At 42.3% G+C, this 21878-nt stretch overlaps 1 protein-coding gene across 16 annotated transcripts in view; it reads right to left on the bottom strand.

Annotated features, from left to right (window-relative positions):
* Positions 1 to 21878, bottom strand: part of ITPR1 (inositol 1,4,5-trisphosphate receptor type 1) — a 355914-nt gene that overhangs the window by 331484 nt on the left and 2552 nt on the right. For all 16 annotated transcript variants that reach the window (XM_055259821.2, XM_055259818.2, XM_055259814.2 and 13 more), the window contains exon 3: positions 941 to 1048. In XM_055259821.2, coding sequence (XP_055115796.1) covers positions 941 to 1032 — 92 coding nt within the window. In that variant the 5' untranslated portion in view covers positions 1033 to 1048. The remainder of the gene's footprint in view (positions 1 to 940; positions 1049 to 21878) is intronic.

Raw genomic sequence — 21878 nt, forward strand, 5'->3', positions numbered from 1 at the left:
CCTAGGAATACTCATTCTGCACAAATACCACAAAACAAGCATGCTTTAAATAATAGCTATAATTAAAAGGAAGGTCTTGGCTGCTGTAAAAATGAGGTTCTTGGAGAAGCTGCTGGTCTTCCTTCCCCCAGTTTATTTGAGACCAGCTCTTGCCAAATTCAACAATGCCACCCTGGGTCCTCACTACTCCTTTCTACGCAAAGACAATATAGACCATTCGTAACTATTTTGAAGTTAACCATCTTGATTCTCCATTCTGCTTCTGTCTGCCTTTGGGACTATTTCACCTCTCATTTCCTCTTCTAGACAATAGGCGTAGGAGGAGACGGGAGACGATAATCAAATGAGTACATTATGAAATATATTTATACCCTTGAAAGTTGTACAAAGATTGGGAAAAAAGCACAAAAGACCAAAAATCTGATTTATAGAACTTTATGCAATTTATAATTTTCAAATGCACACAGCAATGTAAAGTAGGAAATGTCTGCTTCAAAGAAAAGAGATAGGCAGCCCAGGAGGTTTGGTCTTTGCTTATATTATAAAGGAGTCAATTATTTGAAAAGAAGAGCCTTTACAAAACTAAAAAGCACTTCTTTGGGCTCTGTAAATATTCATCTTTACACTTTATTCCATTTAAACTGTATTCCATAGTGGAATAAAGGCACTCTCCCTTTTATATAGAAAGGAAGAGCAAATTTTAATAAACTCAGAATAGTGTCCTAAATAATGAGGTTTTGCTCTTTCAGAAATATACAGAAAATTGTGTTTTTGTATAAGAGGTTAAAGTTGGCTAATATGAGATTTGGTGTTTGTGATTTCAACCGCACTTAGAAAGCCAAGTAAAATGGTAACGTTCTTAGGTTAGAAAAATCAGTTTTAAGCTGATGTTATGATGTCTTAAACAAATCCTGCCACACAAGAAATTGCAGGCTCTTACCCCAAGGTGCTAATAAATCCATTTGTCGATCCCTCCGCGTACAGAGAACAAATGTCTCCAATATGTAGGAAGCTAGACATTTTGTCAGACATGTCTTTCTTGAAAATCCTAGACAAAGTAAAATATGCAGCATTGTTAGAAGAAAAGAAATGTTCAGAGGGGGAAAAAAGTCACTAAGAGTTGGCTTAGCTCAATTTTCCAAAGTGCCTTACTTAAAAGTCAAATTTAAATAAGAGTTTGACAGGCAGGCAATTCAATGAGCCAAGTAAGGACATATGCAACAACATTTTTTCCCGTATATTATTTAATTTCAGGATATTCCAACCACAGTAACATTTGTTTCTAACAAAACCGTGCCTAAATCAGATTCTACAAGTTGAGGACCCTTGATAATAAAAACTGCAGTGAACAGAAAGCCTGCAGGGAACGCAGCCAAGAACGTTGCAGTGATTAGGGAGTCACTTGGAAAGTCTGACTTATGAAACATTAACATATTCAATTTGCCTCAGGGAATGTTAAGTCAGAAGGAAACACCTGGTATAAAAACTTGCTTCTGGCAAGGCCACAGTGCCTGAGCTAAGGTACCAAAGCAACAAAATGACATTAATAAAAGGAAACCTAGTAATAAATACCACAAATTTCCAGCAGGCTTTTAGGCCTTTTAAGAATTCCACAACTGTATGCACTTCACCCAAATGCTACTTAAATGTCTTTCCTTTTCATCTTTCACCAGGAAACACTTCCAGAGGATGAAAACCCTTTAGACAGCACCTGGCCCATATCTTTCAGTATTTGGGTAAGAATAACAAGGTTCCCTGTCCAGGGACACACAGCTAGTTAGAAGCAGTCTTAGAAAAAGTTCTTAAGTCTCAGAAAATCTCTACATAGCCCAGAAACCATTAAACACACACACACAAATATTAACAAAAATATTGATGTGACTCCTAGAAACAGCTTTCATCAGGGCCATAAATATTGAGGAGTGGGAACCAATTGTAAAAAGCTAAATTGACATTTAAAAACCAAACTCATGGGGGAAGACTGTGTGCTGGTGTGGACTGCAGCTAATAGCCCAGTGCTTCCTCAGGCATCTGCTGTGGAGATGCCCAGGGCAACCCAGGTTTTCCCAAAACCCCTCCTCCAAACCCAGACCCCTTTACCCCCTTTTTCCCATCAATTTACTCAACTTCCCCTTCCAGAAGCCATTTACCCCACACAGTCACAAGAGTTGTAACGGTGTGGAACGGTATTGTGTCTCCTTCAATTGCTTTCTGGGTGCCAAGTTTTCTTTCAGGAAGAATTATGCAGCAATGATCAGCATGACACTTCGGGAAGCAACCTCCTACCTTAGCAGGAATGTCAGCTACTGAAAGCAAACTTATGTTAAAGAACCTCAGTTCACTGCTTGTGAGAAGCTGCAGGGAAAAGCTAATTTGTCATCCCCTTCCCTCCCCTCCAACAACCCAGACATTGCAGGAGAGATAAAGAGCATTTCATTAAACATGAACTTATTTATAGAGGGAGACAGCAACTGAGAACACAGAATAAACTCTCAAACAGAAGAGCCAGCATCTCTAGACCTTGAGGGAAGATACACAAATAATGTGCAGAAGGACAGTTTGACAAGTACCACTCTCTGGAATCATGTCATTGTTTAATTCTTCGTAACTACATATGTTACACCTAAAGGCAAACCAATGTTTTAAACAGCATCCAGAAAGGTGGCACAAATGGAAAACATCAAGGGGGATGAATATTTCCCTTCTGCGCTTATATTATGAAGCTTTATCTTAAAGGGTCAGGAAGTCAGCATACTTCTAAGACCAATTATTAGAAGACAATTTGAATTTTGAACCAGACCAAATTTATGTCTGTACACCCTGGCATCCTGAAAGGACACCAGGGAATTTCCAAATGCAGAAGAGCAGGTATGTGCTCTGCAAGAGGACTAGGGCCTTGTCCAGTGTGACTAAGGCTCTCCTTTCAGGATCACCCTTCAGATAAGCATTCAGCCCCAGTGGAGACTAGGCGAGAAAATGCCTGCTGTTTTGTGAACCATCACCACCACCTGGATACCTTACTGAAAGATTCCAGGCCCTTAATGGGAAGAAGCAGAAAATTCAGTGTCCTTGAGTGACAAAGCATGATGTACCCCATGTTGCTTGCAGCTGATCATTGCAATAGATGTCTGGAGATTGCATTCCTACAGCACAGTTCTGCATTATTTTCTTTTCTGATAATAATAGCTGGCATTTATCAAGGATTTCTCATGCCCACCATTGTGCTGAGTGCTTTACAAATGTTCTCTTAGTGAATCCTCATGACCATAGCAGGAGGTAGGAACTACCATTATGGCCATTTTGTGGTTGAAGACACTGAGGTGTAATACAGACAGGTAAGATCCCCACGTCACATAAAATTAGCAAGCAGGAGGACCAGGGTTGTTATAACCCAGGTCTATCTGACATTTTTTTTTTTTTTTTTTTTTTGAGACGGAGTCTCGCTCTGTTGCCTAAGCTGGAGTGCAGTGGCGCCATCTCAGCTCACTGCAACCTCCACCTCCCCGGTTCAAGCGATTCTCATGCCTCAGCCTCCTGAGTAGCTGGGATTACAGGCACCCACCGCCATGCCTGGCTAAATGTTTGTATTTTTTGTAGAGATGGGGTTTTGCCATGTTGGCCAGGCTGGTCTTGAACTCCTGGCCTCAAGTGATCTGCCTGCCTCAGCCTCCCAAAGTGCCGGGATGACAGCCACGAGCCACTGCACCCAACCTATGTCTATCTGACTCTTCAGTGGAGGTGTTTATCAACAGTGATCCTGGGAACACAGGTTAAAATGTTAAATGTTCTTATGCTCCAGATGATTACGGAGAACTGAGTTTCTTCTTATGCACAATTCTGTTTTCTAATTTTTCTACCATGACTCTGTAATACTTTCGTAAGTCAGAAAAAAAATTAAGCATCTTCTAACCAAGATACTTATTAAGTGGCCGAGATAAGTGAGTAAGTAACCTTTAGCTACATTTTACATCTCCCCCTGAAATCACAGGCCAGTCCACCCACCACAGCTGATGATCCTCTGGGCAATCCGCCAGGGGTCCCAATTAAAAACAACCAAAAAGTGGGGGAGGACAGATCCTTCCCCAGGGGTCTCATGTGATAATTCCCCTCACAAAGGACTGGGCAGAAAGCTTGCAGGTCTGGCTAGAAACCTCTGGAGATCTCCTCTGGCCTCCCCTTAGTGAAGTGGAGGAAGGAGATTGGGGGAGGAGGATAGGTTTTAGTGCAATTATCAGTGACGTCCTGGAAGGAAAAACAAAGGCAGGGAAAGTCAACAGAACAGGCCTCTGTGGTCTGGAGGGGTGGAGGTGGAAAGTCCGCCCCAGAAGTGATGGGCCTAGGAGCAATCTTCTGGAAGACTTCCTGTTGTTCAGGGCTGGGTGGAAGAGCCCGCCTCTTTATCTGATCGTGGACCATTTGTGCCTGTGAACTTCTAGCAGCTGCACTCAGGGCTCCTATGTCACTCACACCATGACAAGGACCACCTCAGAGAAAACAGAGCTGGCGCCAACCTGCCACGGAGCTGCAGAACTTCAAACACTTACGGACACCCGGGGCTCTGCTGACAAGCCATGCCTGACACACATGAGGGCAGGCTTAGGCACTCAGCTCCCGCACTCCACCCTGGCTCTCTGCCCCTAAGCTCTTATTACTATTATTATTATCATCATCTAGCTTATTATTAGGAGCCCACCACCACCTCTCTGGTTTCATTTCCTCCTCTGCTAAATGGGGATAATTTAACTTCAAGAGGCTGTGGTGAGCAATGGATGAAATAATGCTTGAAAAGCACCTGGTACAGTGGCTGACATACTTGAATTGATCTATGCTAGTTATTTTTATTTTTCTTCCATGAGAGATAAGTGGAATTCTGAAAGATTCCAGGGCATCAAAATTTAAACTCAGTAAAGGATCCCCTGTTTAAAAAGTCAGATGTGTATCATAACAAATGAACTCCTATATGACCCATGATGACAGATTTTACTTCAGGGAAGATAATTTATCCTTCCTAATTCCCCTGATGAAAAAAGGTGAACAGTAGCGAATTACACACAACTGCCAGACACAGAGCATTCTAACCTTTCAAAAAACACAGAATCATGGAATAAAAGTTGGAAGGAACCCTGTAAAGCATGTAATTCCATCCCCTGCCCAATAATGAAATCTCCCCATCACGCTGCCTATGGATGGTCTCACTGGGCAATAGAGCCTATTCTATGTTCAAACAGCCTTGTTCAAACAATTACTCCTAAACCAGGCACAGTGGCTCATGCCTGTCATCACATTTTAAACGGCCAAGGTGGGAGGATGGCTTGAAGCAAGGAGTTTGAGACCAGCCAGACCCCATTTCTACAAAAAATAAAAATAAAAATACATTAGCAGAGCATGGTGGTACACATCGGTAACCCCAGCTACTTTGGGAGGATCACTTGAGCCCAGGAGCTCCAGGCTGCAGTGAGCTGTGATCATACCACTGCATTCCAGCCTGGGCAACAGAGCAAGACCCTGCCTGTGAAAAAATAAAACAATTACTCCTGTCCCCTCCCTTAGCCCCACAAAGGACAGCTGCCTCCGAGAACTTATGCTATTCATCTGTCCTCTGACGCATCTAAGACCTCTGCATATGTGAATGCTATCTAGATTATTTCTCCTTAAGGCTTTGCTTCTTTTCACAAAGCATCACCATCCTCCCCGCAATTCCTGATACAGAATGACCTCAAGAGCACCTCTCAGCCCGTGACAGGCAGGAGCTGAGGCTCCAGAGTCAAAGTGCACAAGTTCAAACCCCAGCTCTGCCACTTACTCACTGAAGAACTTCAGGCAAGTTCCAGAACATCCCTAAGCCTCGCTTTTCCCAGCTGTAAAATGAGGAGAATAAGAGCACCTACCTCAGCAAGCTGACATAAGGTTCAGCAAGACAGTGTTTATAAACACTCAGCAAAGCATCTGGCATGAAGTAGGCATGCCATCAATATATGCTATTACTATTAGACTGCCACCGCCACCGCCACCTACCACCATTCTGATGGGTGGAAGCACCTGTTAAAACAGGATTCTTCCAAGGTGGCTTTGGCCAAGGCAAAGAAAGGTAGATCACTGCCTCTGGGAGATACTCTTACAGAGGGAAGCTGTGGCAGCTTTGTTGAGCCTCCCACCACCCTCTGGCTGAGCTTCCCTTTGCCCTCTATTGAAATTGCTCCCTGAGCTGTGCGTAAAAAAAAAAAGGGCAGGGAGGATTTGATTCTATTCCCAAGAAAGGTGCAAATAAAGAAAAAAACAAATGCAGAGAGATCTCCTTGGGGAAGAGAAGCCAGAGCTGCTCTTCAGAATCTGTATTGCTCTCTGCCTTCTCTATATCTTTCCTGGTCTTCTCATCCACTACGCTGGCTCCAGTCACTGTTACGTGAAGAGGATTCCCAAATCTGTCTCTCATGTCCCACAGCTACTAGAGTTTTGCTCCTAGCAGCTCACGGCATCTCAATGTACCAAAAAGAATTTACCTGCCTGCCCAACCTGTTCCTCCTTCATAGCCATTTCTCAGTGACCACCAGCAAAGCCTGGTGGCTCCTCCAGTCCTCCCTCTCTCATGTTCCCTGCCACAGGACCTTTGCCTGTGCTGTTTTCTCAAGCCCACAACACTCTCATCCCTACCCCACCCCTTGCTCTAATTATAGCCAAGTCACCCTCCAGCTCTAAATTCAACTACCATTTCCACCAGAAAATCTTCCCCATCCCCTCAGACGAAGTTAAATTCCACTCTTATAAACTCTGCACCATGGATCTCTCCTTCCCAGTCTTCATCTCAGTTACAAGTTCACATTTATTTGTGCAATTCCTGTCTGACACCCTACAAGGCATATGCTGTATTCTAGAGATCTGTGTGTGATGTGTTTTATATACAACTGTATTCCAAACACCAATGCCTAGCATATAGTAGGTATTCAGTAAATACCTGTCGAGCAAATGAATGAAAAAGTCTAATCCAGCATCAATTTTTGCTGACTTTAAGCTTTACTATATCTCTTGACTCTTCTAGCTCCCTTGCCCCTGCTAACCTGAGTCTCAGCCAGTATCATTTCTCAACTGGACTCCCTAAGGCCTTCCTACTCATTTCTCTGAATCTGTCTTTCCTCCTCAATCTATCCTGCCTACAATATCCAGCATGGTATTTTAGAAACATAAATCAGACCATATCATTTCCCTGCTTAAAACCTTCCAACATCTCTTTGGAGCTCTTCATGATCTAGCCCTGCCTACCTTGACCCCTGCTCTCCATACTCCAGCCATAATGATTTTTTTTCCAGGGCCCCCACCATGCTCTGTTCCCTGGGCCTTTGCACATGCTGTCTCTGCAGCCTGAGACATCTCCCTCCCTCTCCCACCACCACTTGTGGCTAACTCCCACTCACCTTCACAGCCCCTGTCTCCACCTCTGGGAAGCCCTCTCTGACCTCCCAAATCTGGGTTATATGTTTCCAACATACTCTTCTATATAGCAACCTGGGTCCACTACCATTGTCCTAACATTGCTAATTCACTTGTTTGTTTGTCTTCTCCACTAGACTGCAAACTCATGAGGGCAAGAACCTCAGTTGTCTTCTTTCCTTTTGTATCCTAGTACCTGGTAGTACCTGGGATACAGCAAGCAGTCAAATATGGGTTCAATGTCACTTTAGTTCCATTGTATCTGCTGCCTAGAAGAGTTTATACTGGTTTTGTTTTTTAGAGTCATGGTCTCACTCTGTCACCCAGGCTGGAATGTAGTGGTGCAATCATAGCTCACAGCAGCCTTGACCTCCCAGGCTAAAGTGATCCTCCCACCTCAGCCTCCTGAGTAGCTAGAACTACCGGTGCATACCACCATGTCTGGCTAAGTTTTTTCATTCTTATTTTTGTAGACAGAAGGTCTCACTATGGTGCCCAGGTTGGTCTTGAACTCTGGCCTCAAGTAATCCTCCTACTTCAGCCTCTCAAAGTGCTGGAATTACAGGCATGAGCCACCACACCTGGTTTGTTTTTTAGGTGACTGTTCTCCAAAACAAATTAAAGCCAAATTTACAGTGTTGGATCAAGAAGAACAGAAACCTACTTGGCCCTTTTCAATAGATTTCTATGAGAAATTTGGAAGCAAGAAACAAAATATCTAACTTTTATCCCTGGAAAGATACTCTAACTTTTATCCCCATTGATCATCCCCTCCACATGTCTAAAATGGCTTGGAGTACTGACAAGAGTGTACACTTGGAAACAGACTCAGAACATGTGAGTCTGAATTCTAGCCTCATAAATTACCAGCTGTGTGTCCTTAAGCAACTTCCATAACTTCTCTGAACTTCAGCTCTCTTATCTGTAAAAAAGAGGGCAACCTTTCATATTTCTCAGGGTCATTGTGAGGAGTAAACCAAATAATCCACATAAAGTGGTCAACACAATACTTGGCCCTTTATGCTCATTTTCTGTATGTCCAAATGAGTCTGAAATGAAAACATTCATTTTTGTTCCTTCAAAGTCTTCACTCACCTCTGTCCTGTGATTCCTCTACTTGATGAATGTTGCTTACCTGGTCAATACTCTAGGAAATACATCTGGAGAAACAAGGATCCCAGAAATGTTTAAATCCTCTGTAAGCCCACGAGGTGGCTTGATACTTGGACAGCATCTCCAAAGTACTGTTGTTTTTCAGTACCCAAACTCACAATACCCAAGCTGGCCAGACCTCAACTCAACTCCCCCGCTTTCTAACATCAATCTAGGTCCCCTGCTGGCAGTGGGGGTGGTGGAAACCTCTTCAAAGGGATAGTAATTCAATATTTAGAACCTCTTCCACTCTGGTGTTAAAACAGGCCAAAGCACAGCCTCACTAAAAAAGAAATATGTTCATTTAATTTTAAGCAGCAGCTCAAGATAGGTTTGGAAATTTTTTTTTTCTAAAAGCTTTTAGTGTGATAGAAAACTCACTCATTTGACTGTGGCAGAAAACTCACTTATTGAAATTTTTCCATATATTATTTCTCCTGCACACACTTAACTAATTGCATTACATTCATTTAAAAAAAAAAAAAAAAAAAAAAAACAAAAAAAAAAACCTCGATTTTCGCCTACACAGAATTCCGAATTTAAACGTTAACAACTCCTGAAACTGAGACACTTCATTAACCAAGAAGTTACCTAATGGATCACTTAATCCTCAAGGGTGGACAGGCTTGGGAGGAAATGAGAAATTGACTTTATACTAGTTAAGGGACCCAAAACCACAGACCTGCCGGTTTTTACCAAGACACAAAGTCAAGCCTGCTACCTTTAATTAAGATGAAGCCGCCTGGCCACTGGGGCTGAACAGTCTGACTTTCAGTAATGGGGGGTCAGAGGAGTCCCACTGACAGTCTGACCTGAAATGAAACCCTTCTGAGCATGAGAGTCAGATACTTTGGATCCCCGCCATGCCTGCACCCCCTCGCCTCATCCCCACAGTGCACCATTAATTTCCTGATGACCAAGCTCCTCTGTATTTTACCACAAAATTACCTTAACAGTGAAAATCTTATATATCACTGACCCAAGACACATGCAAAACACTCCCCAGAGGCCTGAATTTGTAATCATTTAACCTCCTTAAACAGCGAAGCTGGCTAGCACAGAATATAGCTCATCTATTATTAAAAGCTTCTACCCTGGTTCCTTAAACACCAGTTATGACAGAACCTAAGAGCAATAAGCATCAATCTAATTTCTATTGTAGGACACAACTTCATCTGAGGCCAAAAGCTACAAAAAGAACCAAGGGTTGGAGACTAACAGTTATAAAGGAAGTTACACTTGAAGCTGCTATTCCCAGACACAGAGAGGAACCTATGCTTTATAATTTTTTAATGACCCATCCCACTGTAGAACTTCTGGACTACTTGGTTTAATCTTGCTCATAAGAAAAAGATGAACGTAAGACAAGTACCACTAGCTTCCACATTCTCAGCGTTTCTTTGCATTTCAGGAGGAGCTTTAGGAAGCAATTTTGTTTTACAAAAACAACTGAAAAGTATCCCCATGCATTTATAACTGAACAGAAAGATCTGATACAATACTCTGACTTAGAGATGGTCAATTGCACCCTGTCACTTAAGCCTTCAATTTCTCCCTGTCTCTAATGTTCCATGCCACAACCCCACATTTCAAATTACCTATGTACTCTAGGAGCTGGTGGCCCTCAATGGTGGCCCAAGGGTCAGGGAAACTTCAAGGTCAAAACTATTTTCACAATAACAGCGAGGCATTATTTTCATTTTCACTCAGTCTCTCACACATGTACAGTGAAGCTTTCCAGAGTCTGCAAGGCACATGATGTAACAACAGACTGAAGACAGAAACAGATATATGATCTGTGAATCCAGCTATGTTCTGTGAAGCCAGACCTCAAAGTGATTCGCAAAAAAAAAAAAAAAAAATTGCTACTCTTCTCAAAATTTTTGTTTGGGAAAATATTCTTATTGTTCATTAAAAAGATGTCAATAGGTTAATGTGCAATTGGTTTTTAAAAATATTTTTTCAGTGTTCATTTTCTCAGTGTTCATTTCTAACATCGTAAATACAGACAGACGTAACTCACATCAACAGAAGTTCTTTAGGGTCCTGAATTGCTTTTAGGCATGTAAAGAGCTCCTGAGAGCCAGAAGTTTGAAAACTGCTGCCATAAACTTTTAAGAGTTGTCCTGGCAATGACTGTGTGCTTAGGACTCTCACTGTAGAAGTTTGGAAACTTTATATAATAGGACGAAAATGGAAAATATACAACTGAACAGCCAGGACTCTAGAAAGTGAACTGTTCCATTTGAAACTTAAATCTTCCTTCTTATCGAACATATTTATTGATACCTACTGTATGCCACCCCTACACTAGGTACTGGGGATACAGATCAAAGCAAGACATACAAGGTTCCTGCTTCCGTGATACCTATAATCTAGTGAGGGTAGACAGACAGGAAACAGATAAAACAAGCAAGACAAGTCAGATAGTGATGAGTATATGCAAAAAATTAAAACTGGGTGATATGATTAAGTGACAATGCAATTTTGGCTGGTCAGAAAAAAACAAGAAGAGACGTTTAAGCAAAGACCTGAAAGTCAAGATAGAGGCAGTCATGCAAAAAAAAAATCAGGCGGAAGAGCATTTTAGGTACAGCAAACGGCTAGTACAAAGGCCGTAAAGCAGAAAAGAGCTTAGCAAATTCCAGAAACGGAAAGCCGGCCCAATGTCTGCAGCATTAATGGGGAAACGAAGAAAGAACAGGTTAAAGACAGGGTAGAGAAGATAGAACCAGTAGGACTTCACAAGCCAGGGTAAAAAGTTGGCCTTCTATTCTAAATGTAATGGGAAGTCAATCAAGTTACTTTCTTTATCTGGCCCTCGATTTCCTCATCTGCAGAATGGGGATAATGAGAACTTATCTCATAGTTATGTTGACAATTCATTGTGAAAAAGAAAATATGCTTACTTAGCACATAGAAAGGGGGATGGAGGAAGCATTCCTATTCGCTGTTATAATTCTACTTTCTAACCTGTTCTATTTTCCGGTCTCATAAACTACTCTTTGTAAACTTCTTAGGCTTATAATCAGCAGAGGATCAGCTCTACCAAACAGCAAAGTCCAAATGACAAGTGAATATGCAAAAGGGACACATGAGATGCACTGACCTCAACATGTCAACGCCAACTCCAATAGAATGTTTTCCCCACTATTCCTAATAAAAACAGAACCACCAAAGCACAGCCAGGTGAGGAGTGAATGCCAGCATCTCACTCACACAGCACCCTTTGCGTCTACCCTCCAGTCATCAAGCTTTGCCACCTGGCCCCAAAGCATCTGCCTTTGGACAGTCATTCTTCTGCTAAAAAATGTAGCCAACAAGTCCATCAGCCTTCCCCATTCTCTCTTGGCATATCCACACTACCTCCACCTCCTAAAAAACAAAAGGCCCTTGCCAACATCCTTTGGTGCTGGTTTTCTTGCTGCTTGCTTTAAAAATAATAAAAATTGAAAAGCTTCCTTTAGGCCAGGCGCAGTGACTCACGCCTGTCATCCCAACACTTTGGGAGGCCAAGGTGGGTGGATCACTTGAGGACAGGAGTTCGAGACCATCCTGGCCAACATGGCGAAACCCTGTCTTTACTAAGAATACAAAAATTAGCCAGGCGTGGTGGCTTGTTCCTGTAGTCCCAGCTACTTGGGAGGCCAAGGCAGCAGAATCGCTTGGACCTGGGAGGTGGAGGTTGCCGTGGACTGAGATCATGCCACTGCACTCCAGCCTGGGCGACAGACGAGACTCCTTCTCAAAAACAAGGAAAAAAAAAAGCTTCCTTTAAAGTTAGGCAGCAAAGAGAGGGGCTTACACATAGGGCTTTTGCTCAAAGCACCTGGCAAGCCAAGAGGCCATAAGGCAGTTGGCCCCTCAGAACCAAGGATAAGGACGAAGACAAAAAGGCACCGTTTCACTTTTTAGGTCAAGCAGCACCCAGCAGGGCAGGTTAACGATGGGCTGAGCCCGGCAAACCATGAGGTCTTTCACAGGAAAAAAAAAAAAGGAGTATGCCCAGGAAAAGGAAGAGCTGCTGGCATTTGATCAATCTCCTGGCAAGAGGCCAAGGAAACTCCCTACAGAGTGAGCACAAGTCTCCCTGCGATGCCCTCACCCAGGTACATATATGGTAATATGGCTGTAAATATGAGGTAGAGAAAACCTAACACATTTACGGATGACTTGTTCAAGAGGGAGAAAAAGGCTTCCTTTACAACAGTCTCTGCTCCTGTTCCTGGGCACTCTCAGGGTTAATTTTGGACTTCCTTTGAGCAAAGATGCTTGGTGATATCATCTTTATTGTGAAATGAGGATGAACAGCACATTTTTGAATTGGACATAATGCCACCCTCCTCCCCACACGTTTTCACACAGCTCCCCCTCCTTGCCTTCTTGTCCCATTAGCTGCTAATCAGATTGTCCTCAGAAATGCAGCATGTCCCCATCATCAGATAATTTATTCTCTTGCAAAAAGCACTTCTCTGGGAGCATAGAAAATCGTATTATGCTTTCGTTTTCAGGCAGTCCCAAAGGAAGTCACCAACTCAGAAGTTTCAACTTTAAGCAAGGCCCTTCATGGCCTCCCAGAAACTGCAGCTGTAAATCTGAAGTTCAGAGGAGTGATTCTCTAGTATAATACAACGTTGCTCATTCTCCATTCCCCCCGCCACGCACACATACACACACAAAAATAAACCTACTCGCTTTTTCAGACATGTCTGCTAAATAACCTTTTCCCCAACCAGGTACAGTATCTACAGAGTTATTTCTCAAAAAAAGATGCCCGCACTGACATTTGGTCTCATAGCTTCTATTCTTCAAGGCCAAAGTAAGAGAAACCAACCAAAGGCTCAACATTTCCAAGGCAGAGGGCTGCAGATGTGGTGAGTGGAGAGCAATTAGCTAAAACTCTTTAATTTACGGGTAGAAAAAACAAATCTGAGGCCCAGTGATTTCTTGGAGGTCACACAGCTGATGAGTGGCCAAAGCTAGACCACAGGGCTCCAGATAACAAGGCCAGTGTTTTTTGGTTTTTTGGCTTTTAGGAGGGGGTGAGAGGGGGAGGGTTCTTATTTTGTTAAAAAGTTGAAACCAGTCCCAGCCTGAAGAGACACCCCTCTGCCCACACAGCCCAAACCTCAAAAAACCTGCAAATCAAGTTAGGTCAATATCCTCAGAGAGAGACGAAAGTCTCACCAAGCCAGAAAAATTCACTCAAGGACAGGGTTTCTCAACCTGTTCACTACTGACATTCTAGGGCAGAGAGTTCTCCGTTGTGTGTGTGTGTGTTGGGGCTGGGGGGTTGAGGGGCTATCCTGTGCACTGTAGGATGTTGAGCAGCATCCCTGGCCTCTGTTCACAAAATGCCAGTAGCATCCCACCCCTGCCTGCCAGACAGAACAACAAAAATGTCTCCAGACAATACCAAATGTCCCCTGGAGGACAAAATCACCCTCCCTGTCCCCATTGAGACCACTGTTCTAGGACATAGATAGGTTTTGCTTTGTTTTTTATCTGTAAGGACTTCTGCAAACATTTGTTTTTAGACAACTCGGCAGCAATGACCCGAAGCAGGTACTTTTATTTTTACACCTATTCTACAGAAGAGGAAACAGATGCACAGATGTTCCATGTTTTGCCCCTTACACAAGAAGCAGTCAGCACTCGGTACTGCGGAGTCCCCATCCTGTGGCTCACCAGGGCAATACCATTACGACCTGAGAGCAGCTTGGTTTCACTACCTGATTTTTCCACTCCCTTTTATGAACACTCAACAGTTTCCCACGACAAATGTCCAGTAGAGATTTGTAGTGAACAGCACCTCAAAAGCTATCAGAAGGAAATGCTTAATGTATCTCTACACGGTCCTCACGTCACCCTCTGCAATAAAGGGCTTTTCTTTTTTTTTTTTTTATTGAGATGGAGTGTCACTCTGCCCCGCACGCTGGAGTGCAGTGGTGTGATCTCAGCTCACTACAACCTCCACCTCCTGAGTTCAAGCAATTCTCCTGCCTCAGCCTCCCAAGTAGCTGGACTACAGGTGCCCACCATCACGCCCAGCTAATTTTTTTTGTATTTTTAGTAGAGATGGGGTTTCATTATGCTGGCCAGGCTGGTCTCAAACTCCTGACCTCAGGTGATCCACCCACCTTGGCATCCCAAAGTGCTAGGATTACAGGTGTGAGCAACGATGCCTGGCTACAAGGCTTTTCAAAGAAAGATGCCAGTTCAAGAAATATTTAATCAGGAGAGGGGTACAGGGGCCGGGCGCAGTGGATCATGCCTGTAATCCCAGCACTTTGGGAGGCCAGGGTGGGCAGGTCACGAGGTCAAGAGATCGAGACCATCCTAGCCAACATGGTGAAATCCCATCTCTACTAAAAATATAAAAATTAGCCAGACATAAAATTAGCCGGGCGTGGTGGCGGGCGCCTGTAGTCCCAGCTACTCGGAGAGGCTGAGGCAGGAGAATGGCGTGAACCTGGGAGGCGGAGCTTGCAGTGAGCCGAGATTGCGCCACTGCACTCCAGCCTGGGCGACAAAGCGAGACTCCGTCTCAAAAAAAAAAAAAAAAAAAAAAAATTAGCCAGACATGGTGGCACATGCCTATAGACCCAGCTACTCAAGAGGCTGAGGCAGGAGAATTGCTTGAACCTAGCAGGCGGAGGTTGCAGTGAGCTGAGATCATGCCACTGCACTACAGCCTGGTGACAGAGCGAGACTCCTTCTCAAAAAAACAGAGAGGGGTACAAAAAATTGGTTTTTCCAAGCAGCCTTCAAAGGGAGAAAAAACATATATACAAATTGCTTATTGTGTAAGCACTTCCTGTGTGCCAGGTATTCTTATGAGTTAAAAACAACAAAAGGCCCATAAGGAAAATAGGTTTCAGGGCCCTTGAGTTTCAAATGACAGATTTTCAAGTATCAGAAAAAGCTTCCCAGAAAAGGAAGCATTTGGGCTGGGCCCTAAGGAATAGAAGGACTTGGCGAGGTGGACAGAGAGGCGGGGGGGAGGGACACATGAGGCAGAACATACACACACACGACAAGGCAAACAAATGAACGTCCGTCGTCTGGGTGTCGTATCAGCCTTTTCTGTTCAGAAATATGTGCCTGGGATGCTTTTAAGCTGTTCTTGCAAAAGAAAATCATTTCCCAGATAAAACTCCTTCTGAAATGCAAATGAACAGCAAGAAACTTGGAGGCTAGTGATATTTTTCTTATGTTCATCTTCTTCTGATAAGCCGAATTATATCAAGCAGTCCAGAAGTTCTGCTGATGGGACAGGTCAGAAAGTATGATAAAACATAAATTCCCCAGTGTCCCACGACAGCAGGTGAGCAGCAGTGACTTCACAACTCTAAGGAGGGGTACATGTACCTTCTGGTCTCTTTCTGCCTTCATCTGAACAGCCAATAAAAGCATTCCCCAAATGTAAGCATGAAAGTTCCCATGTTTGTCGGAGAGGGAGTCATGTGAAAACTACTTATTCTCACCTCAGGTTGGTGATTAGCCTACCTTTCCACTTCACTGAAAATAAGGCTGCAGGGGAAAAGTACAAAGGTCAGCTTCAGCTTCAACAGGTGAGAGCTAGCCATGAAAAAGCAAAGGAACCACTAAATGACAAGGACTGAAAAAGCACAAGGACAGGCATCCTCCAATGCAGATCTTCTCATATTTTCACGTGTGTGTGAATCACTTGAGGATCTTGCAAAAATGTAGGTTCTCATTCATTGAATGTGGAGTAGGGTCTGACAGTCTGCAATTGCTAGCAAGTTCCCAGTTAATCTCAGTAACGCTGGTCTGGGGACCACACTTGGAGTGGCAAAGATGTAGTACAGTGTTTCTCAAACTTTTGACTGCAGCTCAGAGGAAGAAAAATATTGAACTGACAACCCAATGTTCATTGTGTATGTGAGACAAAGAATTTTGTTGCAACGTACACAGTTCTTTTTAAGTATCCACGCAATACACTTCCATGTTTTCCATTCTAGCGTACGTCATTAAAAAAAAAGTTTGGCCGGGCCTGGTGACGTGATCACACCTCCAGTCCCAGCACTTTGGGAGGCCAAGGTGAGAGGATCGTTTGAGCCCAGAAGTTCAAGGCCAACCTGGGCAATATAGGGAGACCCAATCTCCACAAAAAAAAAAAAAAAAAAAAAATTAATTAGCCAGGAGTTGTGGGGCACACTGGTGGTCCCAACTACTCAGGAGGCTGAGGTGAGAGGATTGCTTATGCCTGGGAGGTTGAGGCTGCAGTGAGCCAAGATCGTGTCACTGTACTCTAGCCTTGGCAACAGAGCAAGACCCTGTCTCAAAAACTAAAAATAAAAAATTCATCAAAGCCCACTAAATTGATTTAACAACCTCTTAGTGGGTTGCCACAGAGTTTGAAAAACACGGATATAGAACAAGAGTAACATTCCTGCTCATCTGGGGAGAACAACGATGTCTTAGCCTCAAGAAACTAAGGCTAAACCCAAAACCAATTTTTTAAAAAAGTTTAGATTATGTTCAGAATTCTTTGCAAAAAGGCAAGGATAGGTCAATTGCATTTTGGAAATGCTTTCGCTTAGGAAATTCAAGTTTTAAGTTTTCTTCATTTTAATTTGTTTTCTCGTCTGTAAGATGAGGATGACAAGAGTACCTGCTCGGCCCTAAGTGGAGATCTCTAAATACCATTTTGGCCAGGCATGATGTCTCATGCCTGTAATCCCAACACTTTGGGAGGTCAAGGTGGGAACACTGCTTGAGCCTAGGTGTTTGAGAGCATCCTGGACAACATGGTGAGATCCCATCTCTACAAAAAACAAAAAAGGTTAGCCAGGTGTGGTGGTGAATGCCCGTAGTCCCAACTACTCAGGAGGCTGAGGTGGGCGGACAGCTTGAGCTCAAGAGGCAGAAGTTGCAGTGAGCTTCAATCGTGCCACTGCACTCCAGCTTGGGCAGCAGAGTAAGACCCTGTCTGAAAAAAACAAAACAAACAAAATTTCCCTCTTAAAAAAGCAAAGGCTCCTTGGAGAAAAGGCTGATTCTCGGGCTGGGACAAGAAATAGAGAAGATGAGCCTGGAACATCTTGTTATATAGAAATAAAAAAAGCTAGCAAAGACAACAAGGGCTGTGTCAAAATCTCAGGAACTTTACCAGCCTATTTCTCACTGACTAGAGAACTAATGGATTCAGGTAGTGAGCATCAAGGGGTGCTAATATAACAAGAGCAGACATCCAACATCTCACACCCCCCTAAGCAAAGTTTACAGAGTAGACTTACTGGAGTCCCAGCTACTGGGAAGGCTGGCGCAGGAAGATTGCTTGAGACCAGGAGTCCAAGGCCAGCCGAGGCAACATAGTGAAACCCCTTCTCAATTTAAAAAAGAAAAGAACCTAACTTTGACCAAGCCTCTACATCTAACTACCAAATTATGGTACACCAAGGGGATACAGAAACATGTTAAACCACATTGCACTGATGCAGTCAGCAAAGTCTAAACTGTGGAGACGTGTATCACCCAGTTTCTTCAATAACAACAAAAAAAATGCATGGAAAAAAGATCTGTAGAGGAAATATAGAGATTAGTGGACATCGACCATTTGTAATGTATTTACCTTCTTTGGATCCTAATTCAAACTGTTAAATATGTGTATGTGTAAAATTATTGTATTATGTATTTTTACAAATATTTATATATGTATATATATATATATATATCTATATATATATCAAGGAAGTATAAATATAGACTCAGTAAAAATGAAAGGCCATCAAAGGGGTAGACACATTTAGAAAAATGAGACACAGATGTCTGTTTATTAAAAAGATGTTCAAGATGTACAAAAGGTAATTTACCAAATGAGAGGTACTGTATAAGTCCCTTTTTATGAAATTTAAATATATACATAAATTTTACATATGCATACTTAGAGGAAAAGCCTGAAACCCTAATCTTGAATAGTTGAATTGTTTGTTTTGTTTCATTGCTCATCTTTATTTCCTAATGTTGCACTACAATGAATATGCTATCTTTTTCTCCTTAAAAAAATTTTTTTAATAGAGATGGGGTCTTGCTGGAGTACAGTAGCTATCACAGATGCAATCATACCACATTACAGCCTCAAACCCCTGGACTCAAGTAATTCTCCTGCCTCAGTCTCCCGAGTAGCTGAGTCCAAGGTGTGTGCTACATGAATATGTATATCTTATGTAATAAGTAACAAAATTTGAGGTTTGCTTTAAGTTTGCACATGTGCAGGGGTCCACTTCACTTATTAAGGAGAATTACTGATGTGAAGCTTCTAATTCCCCAAGGATGCTGGAGAGCAGAATATTAGTCCTCCTTGTAAATATCTCTTAAAGTGACATTGGATACACCGCAGGGTGGCGGTAGGACATAGAAGGTTTGTGTTGAAACTCCAGGATTATCATTAGGTTCTTACAATTTGCTCTCCAAGTCAACTGTACGTTCACCTATTTGTCAAACTTTCCTTTTCTACTGAAGTGAATTACAATCCCAGGTAAGTCCTGTCATTAACCAGACAGTCCAGAAATCTGGGTTTCACCCCGTATCGAGTTCCCATCTGGTATGTGATCCTGCCAACCTTACCAGAGTCTCTTCAGAAAGGACAATGTAGTTTTGTGATGTTGAAAACCACACTGAGAATTCTGTGAGAGTTTACAAGTCCTCAGATAAACCACTGTTGACCTGCAAAACCTGGCCCCTACAGGTCTGGACCTTGACTCTCTCTCCCTCCTGAACTCCTAGCACTCTCCCCTGGCCTTCTTCTCCTTCCTCCAGCATGTCACAAACACTCCTATCTCGGGGCCTTTGTACTTGCTGCTCTGACATTTGGAACACACTTTTTCCCTGATAGCTATAGGGTCAACTCGTTTGCCTCCTTCAGATCTGTGCTGAGATGCTGTGTAGTAAAGATCTAATCCCCACCTGAGTACTCCCTTAATACCCCTCATCATGTTTTGTTGTTTTTTTAAATTACTGTAAAATACACATAACATAAAATATATCACTTTGAAATGTTATAACTCAGTGGCACTAAGTACATTCACACTGTTGTGCGACATCACCACCATCCATTTCCAGAACTTTTTCATCTTTCCAAACTGAAACTCTATCCTCAATAAACACTAACTCCCGCTTCCTGTCTTCTCTCTCCCCCAGCAATCACCATTCTACTTTCTGTCTGCAGGGATCTGACTACTCCAGATGCCTCTATAAGAAAAATCATAAAATATGTGTCCTTTTATTTCTGGCTTGTTTCACTTAGCTTGTTTTCAAGGTTCATCCACATTGTAGCATGTGTCAGAATTCCCTTTTTAAGGCTGAATAATATTCCATTGTATGTATATTTCACATTTTTTGTTTATCCATTCATTCATCAATAGACTTGTGTTGTTTCTACCTTTTGGCTACTGTGATAATGCTTCTATTGACACAGGTGTACAGATATCTGCTCACGTCCCTACTTTCAATTTTTTAAAGTATATACCTTCAAGTGGAATTGCTGGGACATATAGTAATTTTATGTTTAATTTTTTTTTAGTAACTGCCATGCTGTTTTCCACAGCAGCTTCACCATTTTGCATTCCCACCAGCAATGCACAAGGGATCTAATTTCTCCACTTGTTATTTTCTGTTCCCCGCTTAACCAGTTTTCTTTTTCTCCATAGCTTTTACTACCTCTAATACTGTAATAGTTACTTGCTTATTTATATTGGCTGCCTCCCACCAACTGAGATGTAAGCCTCTTGGGAACGGGATGGTTTGTTCATTGCTATATCCTGAGCACCTGGAATACATCTTAGTACATAGCAGGTGCTCAAGAAATTTGTTGAATAAAGAGTAAAACATTTGAATCGCACACAACAACTTGAACAGGTCTTAGAGTCTGTTAAATAGATTTACCACACCATGTGCCTTAAACTACATCCAATTTAGAAATCTCAAAGTTGAATGGGTGACGGTTTCAGTGGTGTATCTGGCTTATCCTCATTAGCAATCATCTCAGAACCACAGACACCAAGACAATTGTAAGGAATCATATAGGTTACGTCATTCACATCACTGACTTCAAGCCTTAATTGCATTCATCAATTGAGCTATACACAAGCTTAAAACAGCAAAAATGGAAAAAAAAACTGCATGGACTTCTGGTTAACAGACAGCCTGCAAATGCAATGTGTTTTATTTTTAAAAATCAAACCAACAGTAAACAAGATAGACACTGGCCTTGTGGAGACTCCTTAATTAGATGTAGCCAAAGACAGCTTGACCTAGAAACCTAACTCCAGGCCTACTTTTATTTTGGCTGTTTTTTCTGTTGTTCATATTTGGTGTTTGTTTTATTTTTCTTTGTTTTCTAAGAGCTGCTTGTGAAGAAATCAGACAGAGTTTCCATGATATCTTTATAAATGAGTTGAAAAGCCGTGTGATAGTTCCCCCCCTCTGGAAGTCAGTTAGTTGCACACCATTGGATTAAAGCTTTCTTTTTTATCTTTCTCTCTGCCCACTCTCCTCCCTCCTGGCAATACCAACACCCCGATCTTCCTCACTTAAAAATATTTTGAAGAAAAAGACTGTTGGTCTTTCTGTGGAGTTCATCTATCTCTTTTTTTCTAAGCAACCATTCCACTTCTCATTCCTAAAGACGCCAATTCCCTCCAAAAGACAATCACTTTGTTTAAATAGATACCATTGTCAACCCTAAATGACTTTCATGAGTCTCAAGGCAAGAGCCAGAGTAATTCATTTAGAACATGAAGAACTTTCCCTGCCTGATAAGAACGATATCTTGAAAGCATTTTCTGTTCTGATTGGAATTATTCAAAGAGCAGATTGCACTTTCAGTGTACATATGCATATACACACACACGAACTTGAAAGAAAAAATGGAGAACAAAAACATCTGCACAACTGGCTGCAAAGCAAACTGGAAGGTATATGAAAAGGTATCAACATTTCACCTTGCAGTCTAACTGCAGTTTAAACTTTCGAATTACTCAGATGGGGAAATGCCTGATCCTTTAAACCTACTCAGATGCTTTGATGTAAATAATCAAGATGTATTTCAGCTAGGAGGTGAGCCTAATGCTTAACTTACATAATGTTCCTTGTGGTTTTGTTTTGTTTTTTACTCTCCCCATTCAGGCTTTCCAAAATGAACTCATTACAACACCTAATACCTCCTCAAATATCTGCACTCTTTTATCCCTATGTTTGTGGCTACATCCTTTCCTTCTTACATCAATGTTATGTATTATTTCATCATTGGTGGGAGGTATGCAAGTTATTTCATC

Source organism: Symphalangus syndactylus, chromosome 21 (genome assembly GCF_028878055.3).
Source record: "Symphalangus syndactylus isolate Jambi chromosome 21, NHGRI_mSymSyn1-v2.1_pri, whole genome shotgun sequence".
Lineage (NCBI taxonomy): Eukaryota > Metazoa > Chordata > Mammalia > Primates > Hylobatidae > Symphalangus > Symphalangus syndactylus.